General features: G+C 37.6%; 1 protein-coding gene across 1 annotated transcript; it reads right to left on the reverse strand.

Moving 5' to 3' along the window:
- Positions 1–7,595: 7,595 nt before the first annotated feature.
- On the reverse strand, positions 7,596–20,730 carry EMC7 (ER membrane protein complex subunit 7). The gene is made up of 5 exons (XM_054565158.1): positions 20,415–20,730; positions 16,813–16,932; positions 13,940–14,078; positions 12,544–12,624; positions 7,596–8,064 (listed from the first exon to the last, which is right to left on the reverse strand). Exons 1-5 carry the CDS (start codon positions 20,645–20,647, stop codon positions 7,912–7,914), a joined length of 726 nt encoding a protein of 241 aa, XP_054421133.1. The 5' UTR covers positions 20,648–20,730; the 3' UTR covers positions 7,596–7,911.
- Positions 20,731–21,068: the final 338 nt, after the last annotated feature.

The following is a 21,068-nucleotide window of genomic DNA, read 5'->3' on the forward strand; positions in this document are numbered from 1 at the left end:
TATCACTCTAAAAAAACCAAGCTTTTAGTAAAGTTCCAATATTTGCAGTTCTTTTTGTTTTAAGATTAAAGGGATATAGTCAAACTGCTATGTTCAAGAATTGCTTCTGTTAATGAGGACACAAGTAGAACAAGTTGAACAACTCTGGAGACATTAAATAATAATAAGCAAAAGACTGACACACAAATATTCCTATTAAAATCAAAGAGGGCACATCCAGCTGGAAAAATTATCCTCCCAATGAACTGCACCGTCCCCCATCTCCCTGGATGAATTAATGTATGGGGGGAGGGAGGGGGCGACCACCTTCAATTTATCTGCAATAATGCAAAAAAAAAGCCGAGACTCAGTCTTGTTCACTGGCCTTGGCTATCATCCAGACTTACGCACATTAGCGTGCCTTATGGCAATCTATTTGTCCAAAGAGTCTTAATCTTCTTACTTTATATAGCCCTCAAATAAGCTTTATACCACCAGATGTCCCCATGAATGCCCTTATGCTCCTACTAAGAGCAGTTCTCCAAAGAGTTTTATTTTCCAGGCCTTGGCAATAATCAATGATCTAGAGAGAGTTATCCTGCATAGATGCATCCTCAGTGGTGTCCTAGTAAAAAAAATGGGCACTCTTATCTTCAACAAACAGTGGCTCATGCTCCGCCCACTTATCCCCAATATCACTGGTGGGGAACTGGTGCTTGTTTTTAGTAGTTCTGTCTATATCCAAAAATAAGTTTATGGACCAGCCACTTTCAGTCAAAATCCATGAAGCTTTACCATGATGTTCTAACTATAGCTCAGTTTCCTATTGACCAATACAGTGAACTGCAGTGGGAAACACCTCAGGCTGGATGACAGCAAAGAGAAAAAGGTAACAACAGATTTAAACTGGGATTTGGAGGACCACTCTTCTCCCTGAAAAACTAGACTGCCATGGAAAATCTTTTGACGGGTCCTTTGTACCCAGAAGTAGGGCCTTTCCAGGAGAGTCAGAAACAAAAAACTATACTAGGTTTTGTTTTATAGTAACTGCATTTCACAATACAGTGATTAATAATACATATTTGCTTGGAAAACTTGGGAAATAAAAATTACAGTAATTCTACCACACAGCGATAACCTCTGTTAAATATCTCAGGGTCTATCCTTGTACTCTTTTTTTTCCTCTAAGTTCAAACATACACTTTTTAAAACACACAGAACTGGTAAATACTGTTCAGCAATCCTCATGTTCACATGTTGCAGACTGGTCACTCAAGTTCTTCAAAAACAGAAAACAATAAGGCTTCAAAGGGGAGCTCCTATCCATAACTAAATAGAGTTTAGAGAGAGGTTACTTCTGTCCTTTTACATCTCTGTTACACACCCAATACAGTTTAGTTGACAGGGATTACTGCCCTCTTCAATTCTGAACTAGAGAAGAACCAATCATTACCTGGAGGGATTTTTTTTAAAAGACTTATAAAGCCTAATTTTTTAAATAACTGTATTTGTTTCCTAGGTCTGTCATAACACAGCACCACAAACTGGATGGTTTAAAAAACAGCAATTTATTATCTCACTGTTCATGAGGCCAGAAGTCCAATATCCAATTGTCAGCAGGGCCATGCTTCCTCTGAAGGCACCAGGGAAGGATCTGTTCCAGGCCTCTCTCCTAACTCCTGGTAGCCTTGGGCATTCCTTGCTTTGCAGATAGTCATCTTCTCCCTGTGTCTCTTCATGTTATTTCCCCCACCCCAAACCCTTTGCTTGTCTGTCTCTAAGTCCAAATTTCCCCCTTTTATAATACCAGTCACATTGGATTAGGTTACCCTAATGACCGCATTTTTAGCTTGATTACCTCTATAAACACCCCTTTCCTTTTCCAAATAAGGGCACTTTCTGAGGTACTGGGGATTAGGACTCTAATATGTTTTCGGGGACACAATTCAACCCATAACAATAACCAAGGAAGGAAAACACTTTCTATTTTTTAGGTGAACAAACTATAGACCAATGCTGGGCAGTATCAAATGGGAAGGATTTCATAGCCACTACCAAGGAGATATGCAGCATTGGCTCCATCACAGAGACCTGGCTGGACAAGGCAGTTAGTTACCTTGTATTTTTCAAGTACATGTTTGCCTCTAAACATACAGGAAACTAAAGGAATGAAACCAGATTTTTAAAAGCTCCTTCTATATTTACGAGGAGCACCTCTGGTCCCCACCTCTGGAGCCTAGCTTGAGCTAAACTCTCTGAGAGCGCAACTCAGAAATTGTTCTAGGGAAAGTTTCCTTCCTAAATTCCCAGCATCACTTCTCAGGGGTTCTAAGGTTTAAATCTGTTATTGTCAGAGTTCAGATTTTCCACTCCCCTACCCCACAGTCCAATTTTGTTGCTATATCTCATTTCCTCTTCCACTGATATTTTATCCATCCTATCACTCTTCACATTCTGGAAATAAAATAATTTACTTTTCTGGATAGGACGAAATTTCAAAGACCAGGTAGTTGCATATATAAACCATCCAAAGAGGTGACTTTTTGTCCAATTTTTTAAGAACTCCAAAAAAAATAAATAAATCTTATAGTGGCATTTCCCAGTTTTATTTAACATGCCAGGAACTTCTTCACAACAAACTACAGTTGACCCTTGAACAACCTGGGGGCTAGGGTTGCTGACTTCCCCTGCAAAAATCCATATAACTACAGTTAGCCTTCTGCATACACAGATTCCCAACCGTGGAGTTGACCCTTGAACAACACAGATTTGAACTGTGTGAGTCAACTGAAAACACCACGCACAGTGTACCTGCCCAGCTCAAATGCATGTTGTTCAAAGGTCAACTGCAATTCCTTCTGCTGCAATTTAAGTGCATTTCCTTTCTCAGACTTCTTGGAGTGATACCAAGCTTATCAGAATTTGCTTTAAAGGGATTATCAAGTATTTTAAAAATCCCCTCAGCATTCTACCAAATTACAAAAATCAGACCCTTTAATCCTTCCTAAATTTTATCTTATTAATATAGTCATAAAGTCAATAGAATTATTCATATAGAAAAATATGGCTCTGGCTGGTGTGGCTCAGTGTATTGCATTCTGACTGGCAAACCAAAGGGTGGTTGGTTCAATTCCCAGTCACGGTACATGCCTGGGTTGCAGGCCAGGTCCCCAGTAGGAGGTGTGTGAGGCAACCACACATTGATGTCCCTCTTTTTGTCCCCCTTCCCCTATCTCTAAAAATAAATAAATAAATCTTAAAAAAAAAATAAAAACATGACTATTAATCACTGGCAGCCTTTCTCTAAACCTCTATGTATCCTCTAAGGCTGACACTGGACACAGTACTGCTCACCTAGTCACGATAAATAATAAGAAAGGTTAGGGTAGAAATGGTGGGGGAAGGGATTCAAGAGGCTTTCAAAGAACCCCTGTAAGAGCAGCTGAAACTCCATGGAACTGGATTGTTATCTGGTAGCTACTCTCTCCATCCCTCTTTGGTGTCATCATGGTCTCCCACCTGAATATTTGCATAATCTCTTTGCTGAGCAGATTGTTGACTTGCAACTTCACTGTTGATTCTGCTTACCTGGGGGCTCAGCATCAACATACTGCCCTCCCTGATCCAGCACCACCCAACTGACTGGCTCAATTCCCACCCTCGGTCCAACCAGCTGTGGGTAGAAAGGCAGGTCCATCCAGTTCTGTGGAGAGACAAGTGCAAAATGGTGTTTTTCTTTCTTTTGTGTAATGGACAAGATTCCATGATAGAGTGGGGTAGATAAACCAAATTCCATGATAGCAGTTATTGCAAGGAAGTTTTCCTTACACATCTTCTCATGGTCCCTTATGAATCATCTTATCATACTTCTAGAATGACTCCATTTCTTTTTTAATCCTCACCCAAAGATATGCTTTTAATGGAGGGGGTGGGGGGAGACACACACACACGTATGAGAGAAAAACATTAATTTGTTGCCTCCTGTACACGCTCCTTCTGGGGATTGAATTCACAACCTAATACCATGACCAGGATGAAACCTGCAACCATTTGGTGTATGGAATGATGGTCCAACCAACTGAGCTAACTAGCCAGGGCTAGAATGATTCCATCTCTTAATCTTCGTGCTATTTTTCATGATCATTTATTTTTAAATATTTTCTAATTTTTTACTATTTAGTAATGTTTTAAAATATCCAAATATGTGTCACAGGAGCGCATCAAAAATGACAACAAATGACTTATATTCGCCATATAGAAAACTGACTTCAGCCCTGGCTGGCGTGGCTCAGTGGCTTGAGTGCCAATCTGAAAACCAAAAGGTTGCTGGTTCAATTCCCAGTCGGGGCACATGCCTGTGTTGCAGGCCTCATCCCCAGTAGGGCTTGCATGAGAGGTAACTACACATTGATGTTTCTCTCCCTCTCTCTTCCCCTCTCTCTAAATAAAATCTTTTTTAAAAATTCTCTAAAAAAAAATTTATTTCAAAATTACCTAAGGAGATACAATATTTTTTAAGTATTAGTTTATTGAACTTTAGTGAAATTAAATGCCTTATCAAAAGTTTTCTGTTGGAAATGCTCTGCACAGCTAATTTTTATAGCTCTACCCATTCCTCTTATTTACTACTTGATCTTCTTATGTACTCCTCCCTCTTCTCAGGTCTGCCTGCATGGCTGGCTCAGTCCTACCAGGCTGCAGGCATCATTAAAGGCTTCAGTTCCCCTATGCTCCCAGAATAGCTGTGTTATTGCAAGGACAAGATACACTAATACTTGGTGGTATTTTGGGGGGGACTGTTTTCTAATAAGGCTTTTTTAATATTTCACCATCTTTCTTTCAAGAATATTAAAACGATCTTTATAGTTTATAGGCAACATCTAAATTTTGCAAAGTCTATCAAAGACTTTTACCAATTGGACATTCTCATATACCTTACAAATTTAAAAATGACAATAATCACACTGAAAGTGCTAAAAGAACATAATACAACTAGGTCCTGTGCCAACATACTCCTTGAACTAAAGGACTCAGCCACTAGCTTTTACTGTGTTTTCTAAGATTAGTGCTTAGCAGAATTTTTGCTGGGCTTAAATACAAAATGGTTCACACATGATTGTAAACATGCAAAAATATATCTATATGTGACCAAGAAAGCAATAAACAAAAATGAAAATACTTGACCTTATTTTTAAAAGATATTTAATAATAGGGACAGAAGAATCAGCGTTAGCATAACCTAACTGGAAGATTATCTTTGGGTAATGATTTTCTTTAAAAAAAAAAAAGTTACAATGGTAAATTTTATGTCTTCTATCACAATTTAAAAAGTAAAAAAATCTTCCAAATTCAGCTAAAAAATATTTAATAACAATATTTTAAATAATTTTTTACTTGGTTGAGCACTTTAAAAACCACAAACTTCCTGAAAGTTTGAGTGACTACTTAAATGAAAAGGCTTTATCATTATTTACATTCCTCATTGGGATCTTGAAACCTTTCCACTACTGAAAAGTGGCTGAATAGTTGATTCTTCCCTCCTGTCAAAGGAAACATAAGGGGAAAAGTAACATACTTTATTGCTCTGGGAAGGTTAGGTAAAATCCTGAGTCTTCAAAATGTTAGAAAGACTTCAGGTGAATACAAGGTTTTGACTCATAAAAAACCTTCTTAAAAAAGTTGGGTGCTATGAATGTATCCTGGGTACTCAGGACTTCCTGGCAAGGAGGGGCAACAAAGATTTGTTCAGCACAAAGTCACTACTCAGGTTTAATTTAGTGAGTGTAAAGCATTTTAAAACATGGAGCTTGTATTTCAGAGGAGATACTACATGTAAACTGAATCTAAGGTGACAAGAAAAATAATATTGTCTCCCAATGGGGAATAGCAGAAAGAACCCAAGGAAGTAAAAGAAAGTTGGCACTGATCGCTGATCATATAACCTTAAGGGTAGGTTAAAAGTATAGTAGAATTTTATATCTGAAAAGGAATTTACAGGTCTAATCCACATCCTCAATTTACAGATGAGGAAACTTGAAGCCAATTTATTTATTCATTGAACAAACATTTAACGAGTGTCTATATGTTCAATGCTGGAAATACAATGAACAAGACATGATGCAAAGAGGGAAAGTGACTTGCCCAAAGTCACAAAACAAGTTAGCAGGTAATGGGCTCTTTGCACTAAATCCCTGTTTTCTAATAACACAATCATTTCCATACCTGTAAGCACATTAAGCATTTAAGGAAGGTTCTATGCAAAGATAGTAAGATTTTCATATTCAGTTGATGTAACAACACTCTACAATATAATATATATATTTCAGATGGTGTTAGAATCTATATAAATTAACCACAAAGAGTTTCTTAATTAACACTTGAAATGGTAATTTCCTTGGAAGCACTAATTCCTTATCATTAGGTATTTCATATACAAATTTTGACAATCCAGACTTTGAAAATTTTCAAGGTAACTTCTAGTCATACAACCATGACTTTCTACTATATTCTGTCCTCTTTTAAACTCTTTCACTTACCTAGTGTTCTAATATTTTATTTTCAATAAATGATTGTTTTAAAAGGCCTACATTTCATATTAACCAGGTTAGCCACCTTAATCATTCATAATGTAACCAATTGGTAACTTCAGTGTTATGATACAGAGATATAGTTCCTCCTTTATATAATTAATACAAATGTCCTGCATTGGAATTTATTTCTTCAAAAGAAAACTTACCTCATTTCAAAATGAACAATGGCACCTATTACAAAAAGGAAAATAAGACTTTGGAACCAAACTTTTTTGTTGTTGTTTTTTGCTGATTTAGTAACCTGAAGAAAAAGCAATAGGGGAGTTCTTTACCATAGGAAAGGACTGGAGCCTGCTACCAGAAGCAATACTATATAGCCTCAGAGTTCCTATTTAATTAAAACCCATAAAAAAAGGTGTGAAATTTTTGTAACTTATTTAAATAAAGTTTTTGAGACCCTCCTGACTAGAAAGTAGTAATTTATATTCCAGCAATTCTGAGAATCTATGATGGGAGAGATGAGGGAATCAAAAAGCTACCTGAGCTACCTGTGTTATACCACCAATATTACATGAAGCTCAATCCTCAGACTCTACAAGGTTCTCCTACTGCTCCACTTCCTTCCCCCAACCATTCACTCCCTATTATTATCTGTGCTCCCTCTCTTCATGGTAAGCTCTGAAAAGAACAGGCACTGTAAATTATTCACCTCCATATCCTACCTTGAATCACAGCATACAGCCAATATTCATACTGAATACCAGAGATGGCTACCAGAATTTAAAAATTGATAACATCTATTCTAATTCATATATCCATACTCTGAAACTAATTGTAATAATAAAAATTCAAAGTACATCAGGAACATATGGTTCTACATCCATCATCAGGGTATGTTAAATGACAAGGCAGGGCTGAGCATTTTGAATGATCTAGCTATATAAAAAACCATGGCTCATGTTGCTATAAAAACATCACACACTTCTTTTTAGACAGAAAAGATCAATTTCAAGCCTCTGATAATAAAAGACAGAAGAAAACTTTCAGGATTAAAGTAAACAGTAAGTGGAAAAAATGACAAGATAATTTTTTCTCTGGGTTAAAACATTTTAATATACATAATGTATAGTACTTCATATAATTTATTAATGTCATTTACTATAGGACACTGTCATTAATTCAGTGACATCAATATTGACCTCACACAAAGGATGAAAGCTGGGTTTTCTTGTGTACCAAGTTCAAAACATGTACTGAAGAGTTACCACACACAACAGTTATAAGAGATCAACTTTAAGGATGACTTAAGTTTACAGTAGTTGCTTCACACGGTTTTCCCTCCAGACGTGAATGCCACCTGGTGTTGCCGTGTTTGTGCAAATGCCAGCTCTGGGCCGCCCAACTACCTCCTTTTACCAGCCCCACTTTTGCCTGTTTTACTGCTACCGCTGCTAGACTTGCCAGATGATTTTGAAGAGAAGAGTCTTGTCATGAACTCAGAAACATCAGGCAATTCATGGTTGGAATTCAGCATATTCATTGACTGCTCCATCTCCTGCAGGAAGACAAAGCATAATGACATGAAATGCACATGGACCCTATGGGTCACTAAACAACGAATACTTCCATTATGGAAGAAGGAGAGGAGTAAAACAAGTAAAAGGCACTGATTCTAAGCAATGATGCAATGTCATACTCAACAGCATTTAAGAAACCATGTTTCATACCTCCTTTATACCACTAAGCATTTTGATCCTTAGTAAATGTCCAATAAACACTTGCCTAGGGTATGATTCAGCTTACGTTTTTATAAAAGGCATTTCCTCTGAAAAAGGACATATATGATCATATTCCTGCCATCTTATTTTATGTTTTCTGGTTAAAATGCTTTCTTATTGTTTTAATGAGTGTTTTTTTAAAAAAGACTTTATTTATTTAGAGAAGGGAAAGGATGGAGAAAGAGAGGGAGAGAAACATCAATGTGTGGTTGCCTCTCACACTCCTCTTACTTGGGACTGGGCCAGCAACCCTGGCATATGCCCTGACTGGGAATAGAACCAGCAACCATTTTGTTTCCAGTCCAGCACTCAATCCACTGAGCCATACCAGCCAGGGCTGATGAGTGTTTTTTTTTTAAACTCATGCTTTCTTTAGATATATAGAACCAGAATATCAATGTTTATCTATCAAGACATCAGAGTAATTTGGAAGATAAGAGCAGTTTTCCCAAGACTTGATTCCTAAGGCTCTTAGTAATAAATCTATGCTGTATGACTTGCACAACCTCAATTACAGCATCTAAAGCAAGCAACACAAATGTTACAAACAATATACTGGCAGGACAGGATAAGGATCTGGTGCTTTTATTTTGAGGTTTTGTTTTCCCCTTTATTGAGCCAACAATCTATAAAGTACTGTTCCACCTTCAACAATATTAATGTAATATCTGCTTCATTTGAATTTTATGTGACGTTCCAAAAATGAACTTAAAACTGTATTAGTTCAGACCTAAAAAAATAGCAAATACTATATTATCTATCACTTAAAATTGAACGCCATTTGGGTATCAGTTTGGGCTTTCTCCCCAAAGGCTGAATTTATACCTGGGTTTTCAAGGAGAAAGTAAATAAGGCTAGAAAAGAAACATTATAAATACAAATCAGGATGTTAATATGCCTAATAATCAAGAATTAAATGTATATGGCAATAGGTGTTATGTTCTTGCAAAAATATATCAACTCTATTTTTTAAAAAGATTTATTTTTAGAGAGGGAGGAAGTGAGAGAGATAGAAGGAGAAACACATTAGTGTGCCAAAGAAACATTCACTGATTGTCTCTCATATACCCTCAATCGGGGACCTGGCCTGCAACTCAAGCATGTGCCCTGACTGGGAATAGAACTGGTGACCTTTCAGTTTGCAGTATGACACTCATCCCACTGAGCCAAACCAGTCAGGCCTCAACTCTATTTTTTAATCTGTTCAATGCTGAAGCTCTTGAATGAACAACTTTTTATACTGCTTACCATGTACAAAGCAAGTAATGAACTTTTAATTTCATGTGACTTCTGATGTGGCCTTCTGTTTGTGCCACAGAGAGTTAACTGGCTTCAAAGATAAAAGGATTGTATAGGATATATATTTTCTGGCCAACACTGAAGTAGAGATGCCAGAATTTAGTAATAAAATATTATGAAACATCACAAAGCTTTCTTTTTTTAAGTATATTTTATTGATCATGCTATTACAGTTGTCTCATTTTTTTCCTCCCCTTTATTCCCCTCTGCCCTGCACTACCCCTCCCCCTTAGATGATGTCCAATGGGTCATACATGTAAGTTCTTTGGCTTCTCCATTCCCAATACTATTCATAACCTCCCCCTGTCTATTTTGAACATATTAATTATACTTTTTATTCCCTGTATCTTTCCCCCCATTCTCCCCAGTCCCCCTCCCCAGTGATAACCCTCCATGTGGTCTCCATTTCTGTGATTCTGTTCCTGTTCTAGTTGTTTGCTTAGTTTGTTTTCGTTTTTGCCTTTTTAGGTTCAGCTGTTTATAGTTGTGAGTTTGTTATTTTACTATTCATAGTTTTTGATCTTCTTTTTCTTAGAAAAATCCCTCTAATATTTCATATAAAAAGGGCTTGGTGATGATGAACTCCTTTAACTTGACCTTACCTGGGAAGCATTTTATCTGACCTTCCATTCTAAATGATAGCTTTGCTGGATAGAGTCATCTTGGATGTAGGTCCTTGCCTTTCACGACTTTCAGTATTTCTTTCCAGCCTTTTCTTGCCTGCAAGGTTTCTTTTGAGAAATCAGCTGATAGTCTGATGGGAACTCCTTTGTAGGTAACTGTCTCCTTTTCTCTTGCTGCTTTTAAGATTCTCTCCTTATCTTTAATCTTCGGTAGTGTAATTATCATGTGTCTTGGTGTGTGCTTCCTTGGGTCCAACTTGTTTGGACTCTCTGAGCTTCCTGGATCTCCTGGAAGTCTATTTCCTTGGCCAGATTGAGGAAGTTCTCCATTATTTTTTCAAATAAGTCTTCAATTTCTTGCTCTTCCTCTTCTCCTTCTGGCACCCCTATGATCCAGATATTGGAACACTTAAAGTTATCCCTGAGGCTCCTAAGCTCTCCTCAGTTTTTTTGAATTCTTGTATCTTCATTCTGTTCAGGCTGAATGTTAACTCTTCCTTCTGTTCCAAATTGTTGATCTGAGTCCTGGTTTCCTTCCCTTCACTGTTGGTTCCCTGTATACATATATTTTTTAATTTCACTTTGCATAGTCTTCACTTTTTCCTCTATTTTGTGACCATTCTCAACCATTTCTGTGATCACCCTAATTACCAGTGTTTTGAACTCTTCATCTGAAGTGTTAACTGTCTCATCACTTAGTTCTTTTTCTGGAACTTTGATCTGTTCTTTGATTTGGGCCTTATTTGTCTCAGAGCTCCTTTTACGTTGCAAGGAGTGGAACTTAGGTATTCACCAAGGCTGGAAAACTCACATGGCTGCACTGTGGCACTATATGTGGGGGAGGGATCAGAAAGGGAACAATGCCACCTGCTCGGCCTTCCTCAGCTTTCAGTCACTTCCCCCACAAAGATAAAAACTGGGCCCTTCTGGTGCTGATTTCCAGGTGGGTGGGTTTGTGTACATTCTAGGACCCTGTGGGTCTCCCCAGTGGACTCTCCTGTGAGGCTAGGAGTTTCTCCTACTGCCACAACCCCCTCAAGTGTTTACAGCCAGTGGTTTAGAGGCTTTCTTTTCCCGCACCAGAACCCTAGATTGCAAGGTCTGTCTTGCTCCCCTGTTGTTCCTCCCAGTGTATCCGCTCGCAAATGTGGAACTGCCAGCAGCCATCTTGCCCACCCAGTCCTCCAGCAGCCTCCTTGCTGCTCATCCTCTCCTCTCCAGCTGCCTGTCTGCGCCCCTCCTACTGGTCTGGATGAATGTTTCTTCTTTAACTCCTTGGTTGTTGGACCTCCATACAGTTTGATATTCTGGCAGTTCTGGTTGTTTGTTTTTAAATTTGTTGTTGTCCTTCTTCTGGTTGTGCAGGGAGGCAAAGTGTATCTACCTATGCCTCCATCTTATAAAGCTTTCTTTCTCCATGAAGCTTTTTCTGCCCTTCCCACTTGGAATAAATGCCTCACCTTCCACAGAACTTTATCACCTATTATCTCAGCAAACATTTTTATTTATTTTACGTTCACCTTACTTTCCTATTAAAAACACATCCCTCCACACACACATACACATACACATACTCCTCTGATGGCAAGAAGAATTTTTGATAAATCCATTCTATTACCTACATTTAACTGGATTATGAGCTTGATGATACAAGGGTGATATAATAATTCATTTGCATATTCCCCAGTACCCAGACCTAGACATTTATTAGTAAACGTTTGGAACTAAGATATTTGTTGATGTGTTAGAATGGACGATGGTTTTTTAAAAACTGAGGATCTTATATAGAAGCCAACATTTAAAAGAGACAAAGCAGTGGCACTAAATTTGAAGCATCCTACTTGGCAACTCCTCTCCCCCTTGCCACCAGGAGTTTTGTGGGACAAAGTCTGAAAGCTACTATTCTATTTTTCTCCCTTGGTCTATTCAAATTTTTTTCATTTATCTGAACACATAACTAAGTGTGTACTCTGAAGAGTTTTGTAAAGTGAAAATAGATTATAGGAAACTATCATTTTGCAAAATATTTGGGTTAAGTGTACCCAGATTATTATGCATTTCAACTATCAAGTAAGGCCCAAAGAGTCTAGTACTGCATAGAATGTTTTAGCTATGTGAAGAGCCCCAGTCCTTTATCAAGCAGAACCAAATGAATTTATCTGGTCCAATGGAAATGATTAAGTGCCAGGAACAGAAAACTGTATTAACACAATCTCCAGATGAATTTGGCTTGGCAACGAGGATAAAGTTGAAAGACTGAAGCCACCCAGCCACAATATATGGACAAGGCATCAGAATATGGTTCAAAAATCCAGTGCTGGGCAATCATCTTACCCGTCTCATTTCAGGATCACTTGTGTTGACCACTTTGGGCAGAAGTACAAATATCAACAATGGAAGAACCATCATCATAACCTGTGGGGGAAAACATTCAGAAAATGTTTCTTTCCACTTAATAGCTGGACAAAATCTGCACCTAACACTCAATGACTAAATTAAAGATTTAAATGTTGTATATACAATAAAATTAGAAGGAACTACTCAATTCTACCGAATCAGCAGGGCTGACAGCAAGGTGCTCCTCAATGTCTAATTGTCGCAAAATATAAAAGCCTTATCTATATGTGTTTGGAACTTACAGAAACCTCACTTTGTATTTGTGCTTCCTACCATTTTGCAGTTTACAGTTTTATTTAGCATGAATAACTTGCAAACAGAACTATCTGTTTACACTCTTTGGTCTGCAGTCTGGCATTGGGATTGGTGATCCTAACAGCCAGCTGGGCTGCTGTTTCCAGATGACTTTGTGGTTCTTGGAGAAAACAGTAAATTGCACCTCTCATTAATGTACATCCTCCACAGCCTCCAATATAATACAGGCAACTACTCTAGCAGATAAGTTCAAAAGATGACCTAGAAGTTTATAGCACTGGATATGCTTCCATGGAATTTCAAAAATGAGAAGATGGAATATGTTTCTCACTAAGTTTTGAAGTCTCATTGCTGACTCTTCCTGTCCACTCTACCCTTCTGCTTCTTTATCCCTGATAGGAGATTTTAGATACTGATTCATTGCTCTCTAAAGGATATATAGCCCCAAACATTCTTATTTGTAATCTAAATAGCTATCAGCAAGAAATATGAACAAAACTTGAGACAATTCTAACATAATTATTCAACTTTCAAAACTAGCAAAAAAAGTCAATTTGTGTCTAAAGAATGTATTCTACTAGTATTTTTTTAAAATAGTAGAAAGCATTCCATCAGTTTCATGATAATAACCAAACATTTAAATTACCAAGAATAACTTCTCTGCTCACTATGCATGCTAAAAAGGAGAAAAAAAAAACCCTTACTTATGACATCAGTAAAGGGTTGGTTAATAAATGATGGCACATTCATCAATGGACTAAAATGCAGGTAGCATGAAAGAGGACAGCTACTGCAGACTTATAATTATTCTATTTTGAGTTTTAAAGCATTTCATCATAAATATTTATCCAATTTCTGTCACACATTTCGACATCAAATCTACCATGCAATTCTCACTGTATTCTTTTCATTATATATTCCCAAGACACTATTTTCCTGAAACCCACAAATTATTCACAATTATTCTTTCATCCAACAATCTGACTTCAGCTATCTCACTGAAGAGGTTAAAAGTTTTCAACGGCCTAGAAGCAAATTAGAGATTAGTAAAGATACTTTCTTATAGCCTGATACATACCATTGGATTCATGAGAAAGTCTGTCCAGCCCCATGATTCCCTTTTAATAAAGTAAGAAGGTGGGCCTGAAGATTTCATTTGGAGAGGATAGGGCAGTCTAACCACTTCTGATGTTTTGATGTAATTCACGTATCTTGCTCTGATAAAGCAACATGAAAAAAAGCATCAGTAATTCTACTAAAAACATTACTAGTTAAAAGAACTACCTATAATGTATTAGCAATGCCTTATAATAACCTTTAGTTTCCCAAATACTTAGGTATCTAAACTTTTGATCTTGAAAATCTGATCAAAGTAGCTTTATCTGTATATCTAAAATACATAGCAAAATGTAGAGAAAGAACACAAGACTGGAATCAAGCTACATATTTAAAAGAAACAGCTATACATATTTTACCCAGCATTTCCGAGGTTTTACATTCTACCAGAATGTCAGAAACTGAAGTCTCACATATATTTGAAACTAATTTACGAAGTATGTTTATAAAACATTGGTCAAGAAAATTAGGATCTTATATGAATCCCACTTTGTTCTCTACTCTGTCCCACCCCCAATTATTAATTATTGTTTTTTTTTACCTATGCTTCAGGCATCCAATCATCAGGAATGGATCTGAGAATATGAATCCCACTGCTGCAACCAGTCCTTAAATGCTAAAGCAGGAAGTACTCTTTACCCAAGGTGAAAAAGCAAATAAAACTTTATATTTAGAAAAATATTTCTATTTGCTTAGACTACAAATTCAAAATTCAAACAGTAAAAAGATTAAAAATAAATTAGTTTTTAATAGATAAGTATCCCCCTTTAACAACTCATTCCCTCCAGTATTCAGTGTTTGCAATTTAAAAATATTTTTAACCTGTCTATAATGTATACTGTAATCTACATATCCCCCCATCTCCAACCCTGCAATCAGAATGTATAAAAAGTCATTGTAAGTCCTTTAAGTTTTAGATTTCCATACTAGAATTTTACCTGTACATTTTTTTAAAAAATCTTTATATCTCTAAAGGCATGAGTAAGTCGATACCAAGTGAAGTTCATGTACTTTGAAGCAATCCATTTATTCCATCAAAGATTATTTATAAACATATTTGTAAGGTATTAGCTTCAATTCAAGCTTCGCCCTTGCTCTAAAGAGCCAACAGCAAGAAATATGATTAGAATTTGGACAAAGCTGAAAAATCTAAGAACGAAACTTCAAAAAGAGGAGAAAGTAATTTGTTTCCAAAGAATTTACATTTAGTGACTTCATGGTATTGGTCTCATGACAACATTAAGAACTTAAATGACTACAGAATCACTGTCTCTGTTTGCTACACATGCTAAAGGATAAAGAAAATTCTACATGTCTATCAGTAGGAGCTGGTTATAAAAATGGACTAATATGCAGGTGATATAAAGGATAAGACAGCTGTATGTGTTACTCTATTTGAATTACAGCATAGTTACATATTATACTTTACAAACTTCTAATAATAAAAGACAGCAAAGACAGAAGGAAAACTTTTTAAGTGTAACACTAACTCAACTGTAAACATATTACTAAGTGAACATATCTCCTATGATATCAGCTCAATTTGGGTTATCTGCAAATCAACCTAAATAGGCTTGGCACATACTGGAAATGTCAGTAAAACACAGCTCCTCCAACCCCAAAATTATTTTTGCCACTGCATGACTTGTGCTTTATTACAGTAACATGGGGTAATTTTGTGGTAGCTCAAACAAACCAGAGATATTACCATTTAAAACTGTTTCATATTTATTAATTATACATCAATAAATCTAGAACATATAAATATATAAAGTTGCTTCATATACTTGTGAGATTAGAACAAAAAGAATACTATTGGCAGCAGACAACAACAAAATAAACAAATAAATAAATTGGGGGTTATAACGGAAGGCCGCATCTGAACACTGTGGATATCTAGATAACTAATTTCAACTGCAAATATGTTTGTAGTACTCTATACTCAGAGCCCGAATTAGTCCAAAATTCTTTCACTTCAAATTCAAATCACAAGTTCATCTACTCAGAAATTTTTAAATTTTTTCGTAGTCTGCCAGGCTCTAATGCTGTATTTTCCTTTTTCTTATCATGATCCTTACTTACTTCAACATAAACTCTACAACGTAAGCTATTATTTTCCCAAGAAATATTAAATTTCCATTGCATATTAAATATTCCACAAAGGAAGAACTATAGAAGTTTCTAGATCAACATATTATCAAACAGAGAGTACTAAGGGGTATTATCAAACTATTCCAATGAAAAACAGGTAACAAACATTTCCAATTGAGAAAGTTGAATTATTTTCAACTTCAATCACATTTCCATTATAACTTTCACAGTGCTTTTTTTTTTAAATCCTCACCTGAGAAAATGTTTATTAATTTTAGAAAGAGAGGGTTGTCGGGGAGAAAGAGAAACAGCGATGTAAGAAATAAACACTGATAGGCTGTCTCCCATACACATCCTAACTGGGGAACGAACCCACAACCCAGGTATGTGCCCTGACTGGGGATGAAACCTGCAGCCTTTTGGTGACCAGGGCAGTGCTCCAACCAACTGAGCCACCCAGCCAGGGCCAGTGTTTTTGCTTGTATAGCAAGTAATCTTACCTCTTCTCTATATAATCAGATTAGGAACTTTAAAATGAATTTTAAGCGGGAGCAGAAGGAAGTTCAACTTTACAGTATTATCAATCCTCAAAATAAAACAATATAAGGACATTTTAAATGTTTTATGGAATACCTATAGTTTAAATAAGAACATTTTTAACCTTAACTGTAAATTCTAAAAGTAACAGGTAATGAGGTATTCAGTAGCCCAGACTATATTAAAAATTAAATCAGTGGCTCTCACCTCATTTTTCCTTTTGAAGTAATGTCCACTCGGATGGGATCAAACCTGTAAGCAGGAGATATAACTTCCACTACATAAGATCCAGAGGGGATGTCATGAACCACAAAACTCCCATCTGTCCTGGAAAAATGAAAATCACATTTAGTCACTACTGATCAATAGTGTATCCTTTTCTTATGTTTTGGATCACCTGTTAACCCCCACATCAATTCCCCAAAGAATGACATTCAAAGCAATTAGAAAGAAAGAACCCAAAAACTAGCAAGAGTTGTCTCATGCTTCGGCTTCCGTAATTACACTGAATGGGTTCTGAAAATACCTAGACAGTTCACAGTAGCAGAGAGCCCTGACATAGTTCCCTCTGTGGAACAGAGATAACAGGTGTCAGGAGCACAGTTCCTATTCAGAAGCCATGTCTTTATTCAAGGAAAACTATCAATATACATTATTACTATAATATTAGTGGTTTCAATTTTGCCAATCCCCTCCAACAATTTCTAAATTAAAATGGCTTTTTAAAATAGTTTTAATTTGCATTTTGTGGCTCTTTCTTTCTGTTTTTGTAGTTAAAACCATTCACCTTTTCCTACCTGATTTGTTCTAAACTTTCTGGGCTTAGAAAACCATCTCATTAACAGCTGATAATTTCATGTTCACAGATGAAAATTAAAGTTTTGATAATGAGAAACTGCCATTCTGAGGAAAAAGAAGTTTCTGTTTCAGAAAAACAAATGATTGACTCTAAAAAGACCAGCTCTATCAGAGAATCCTGGTCTCATAACAACATTTGTAAATAATGCTTCTTATTATTGGCCTCTTTCACTGTTAAAGGAATAACTGGTTCCTGCCACATCCACAATATTTACTCTAAGAGTAAGGGGAGAAGGTACTCCTTGTTGCTTCAACACACACACACTAAACAGAACTGAAATGTAAACAGTGAGTTGATTTTGTTCCTGAACTAGGTGTCTTCCATCTGCCCTTCACATCCACTCTCCCCCATTCTTCTCTCTATACATTGGAGGAAAGGAAGAAAACACCCCGTATATTTTTCCTTGTGTTCTCGCCTTCAGAGGCCACCTCTCACTGGTTGTGTCAAAGGACGTAGTTCCTCTTAAGGCCGTCCTTTCTTCCCTTCTAGCTTCCAGTAACCTTTACTTTCCTTCCTCCCCTCAGGCGCAGGCTTAGAGTTGATAATAGCCTTGAGGTTGTATACTTTAGGGTGTAGTATAATCTGATTGTTCCCCAGTATCCTGACTACACTTTTTAATCCTTTCATTAAACTTTCCCTGAATTATCTAATTTGAGTGTATCTTCTGTTTCTTGATGGGGCCCTAAATGAATGAATTTCAAAATATTTTTCTAGGTCTACAACAAATACAGAATTAAACTAATGACTGTATAACACAAGTAATAGCAGAACTGCCTACAGAAAATGCAAATAGCTTTTTCATCCTAAGGTAAATATTTTACTTTAGAAAGATGACATATAAACTTCATAATGAAATTTTAAAAGTTGGCTTTAAAACTGTACTCAACAATACAAGGCCTTGCAGGATCATAATTTGAAAGAACAATTACATAAAAGCATTTTTAAGATAACTGGGGAAAAAATGGACTGCATATATTAGATGAAATTACAGCATATTAATTTTGTTGAATCAATAATGGTATTGTATTATTTTTTAAGACTTCATTTTCTAGAGATACATAATATTTTTACAAGTGAAATAATATTTTTAGGATAATATTTAAATAGTCTAGAAAAAATAAATGAGGTATAGAAGAGACATAAAACAAAACAGTAGACTCTGCTTAGTATCTAAGGATTCACTAATTGTTTTAGTTTGTAACTCTCCGTAATAAAAAGTTCATAAAGGTACAGTACATATATAATCTTCCTATGTCAAAAATTGAAAACTACCTAAGTGCCCCAAAACAGAGGACTGGTTAAATAAATTATGCTTTATATACATAGTGATAAAAATGAGAAATGGCATGAGGAGTCCCTGAGACCAAACTCCCTTCATCTCTGTTAACCAAATCCCAAGCGACTTCCAATAAGCATAAACAGAAATCAGAACTGCATGCTAGTTATCCATAACAGGTACAAGACAAATGATCTATCCCTCTTCCAACAAGTGTGCCAGGATAAACTCCACATATTAATTCTTAACCTTTCTACATGCAAATGGAAAAACAGGAAATGGTATCAGGAACTGCTTGCAAAATATTAAGCAAAAAAAGCAAGTTAGAAAGGGTATATCTTGTATTTTACTATTAAAAATATAGGTCATATGATTCCAAAAATGCTAGAAAAAGATACAATAAAGTGCTGACAATACAGTGCTGAGTTGCTATCTCTATTATATTTTCAATACACATATTACTTAGACATTATTTTAAAATAAAAATAATGAATGCCTTTTAACAGCATTTATACTGAAGTACAAAATAGGGCAAACGGTCAAGTAAGGCTAATTTTCCAAAGCTTAATGAAAGCTTTATCATTAAAACGTCATTAATTAAGTTAAACCTAAAGGATGCCCTAACTAATGCCAGATCTTTAATGACAGATATCATCAAAATCATGGTTGTAAGCTTCTTGTCATTGTTCATAAATCTGAAGTTGAAATCCTCATTCAAAGACATCTGGGTGACCTGAATATCTGCAAATCAAATTCAGAACTAAATGTCCACATTTAAGTGCTCTGGTTTTCAGACACTGCTTGCTGGTGCACAAACCCACCAGAGACACTCATTTCCTAAATATTTTTTCAGTTCGTAGTTTCAATTTCCAAGCAGCGATTGAAAGATTTAAAACATCACACTTACCCAGACATCTGAAAAGGAGGCTGCCACAAAATGCGAGTGCTAATAAATTCAACACATCTTTTAATATAGCTTGCAATCCCATTTCTACTAACAGCTAGAAGACAGAAGCGCGTAAGCAACGCAGTGAAGCCCTAGTCCCACACAAATGCCAACTGTAACGTTGCAAATCCCTCGATGAAGTCATGTGTAAAAAAGAACAACAACCCCAGCCTCCAGGCGAAAAGGGTGCTTTGATTAGGGACTTCAGGGCCTATTAATTTTAGAAGCAGCATTAGCCTCCCAGTCTATGTCATCACCAGAGGCCCTCTGGGCTTTCAGAATTCCCCATTTGCTTAGCATCTTTCTACACAACATCAAGCTACAAAAAGATTAAAATGAATGCAACAAAGCAAAAACGGCCAGATTCCAAGGAAACCAGATGAGATGCCAAGGAAAGAATTCAGCAAGAGACAAATAAGGTGTCCATCTTTCCCCGGGCCCAGGAGTGGTCATCCCCATACAGAACTAAAATGCAGTTGAAGGTATCCGACCCCACTCTTCCGGCCCTCGGGCAAGCACCTGCCATCCCCATTTCTCAAGTACCGGACTGGAAAGGGGAAAGCTTCCGCCTGCCTGCCTCCCAAGGTCTCACGGCCCAGGCGGCCAGCTGCGCCCGCCCCTTAACCCTCCGACAGGACGTCGGCAGGTCCGGACACTTCGCTCTCCTGGGGGGACTTCCCTTCCGGCTTCCATCCCAACCGCTCTCCCGCGGCCCTCAGGATGCTCACTTAAGGAAGCCGACATGCTCTTCTCCGTCTACCAGCACTCGGGCCGCCGAGATCCAGTCCTGAGGCTTCACTCCCGGAACAACCGCACGCCCCTCAATCTTGAAGCGATCTCCTAGGCCGGCCCCAGTCCCCCCCGACCCGTCCGCAGAAGCCCCGGGGACTTCCGAGCTCTGAGTTTTCCCGGCTAGCAGCAGCAGAAGAACGGAGAAGACACCCCACCGAGCGACGGCCATGACAGCAGCTCTCAGCGGTCGGGCCGGCAACCCCAGAAGCCCTCCCAGTCTCCCAGGCGCCGCCGCCGCCGCCGCCGGCCGACGTCATCACTGCGCGTCCGGTTCTGGCGCGAGCTGCGGGCTCAAAACGGGGGATACGAAAGTTTGGCGCGTTGACTTGCGAGGCGGAAATGAAGCGAAGGTTCCTGGCGCTCGGGGTTGGAAGGCGGTCGGAGGGGCGCGTCAACTGAAGGGGACCGCCCACAAAAAAACCAAACTGTGTGTTGCTATGGCAACCACCGAGGTCAACGATCTCAAGGGAGTAAAAGACTAGACTCAGAGGAACAGGCATCTGCAGTAGCATCTGCAAGTGATAGTAAGGCTCCGGTAGACACAGGTCCCGAGGAAAAGGTTTAAAAGAACTTGTAGAGGTTCCCCAAGA

The sequence above is a fragment of the Pteronotus mesoamericanus genome, unplaced genomic scaffold (genome assembly GCF_021234165.1).
Source record: "Pteronotus mesoamericanus isolate MK-2021 breed Mesoamerican mustached bat unplaced genomic scaffold, CSHL_Meso_final contig_164, whole genome shotgun sequence".
Taxonomy (NCBI): domain Eukaryota; kingdom Metazoa; phylum Chordata; class Mammalia; order Chiroptera; family Mormoopidae; genus Pteronotus; species Pteronotus mesoamericanus.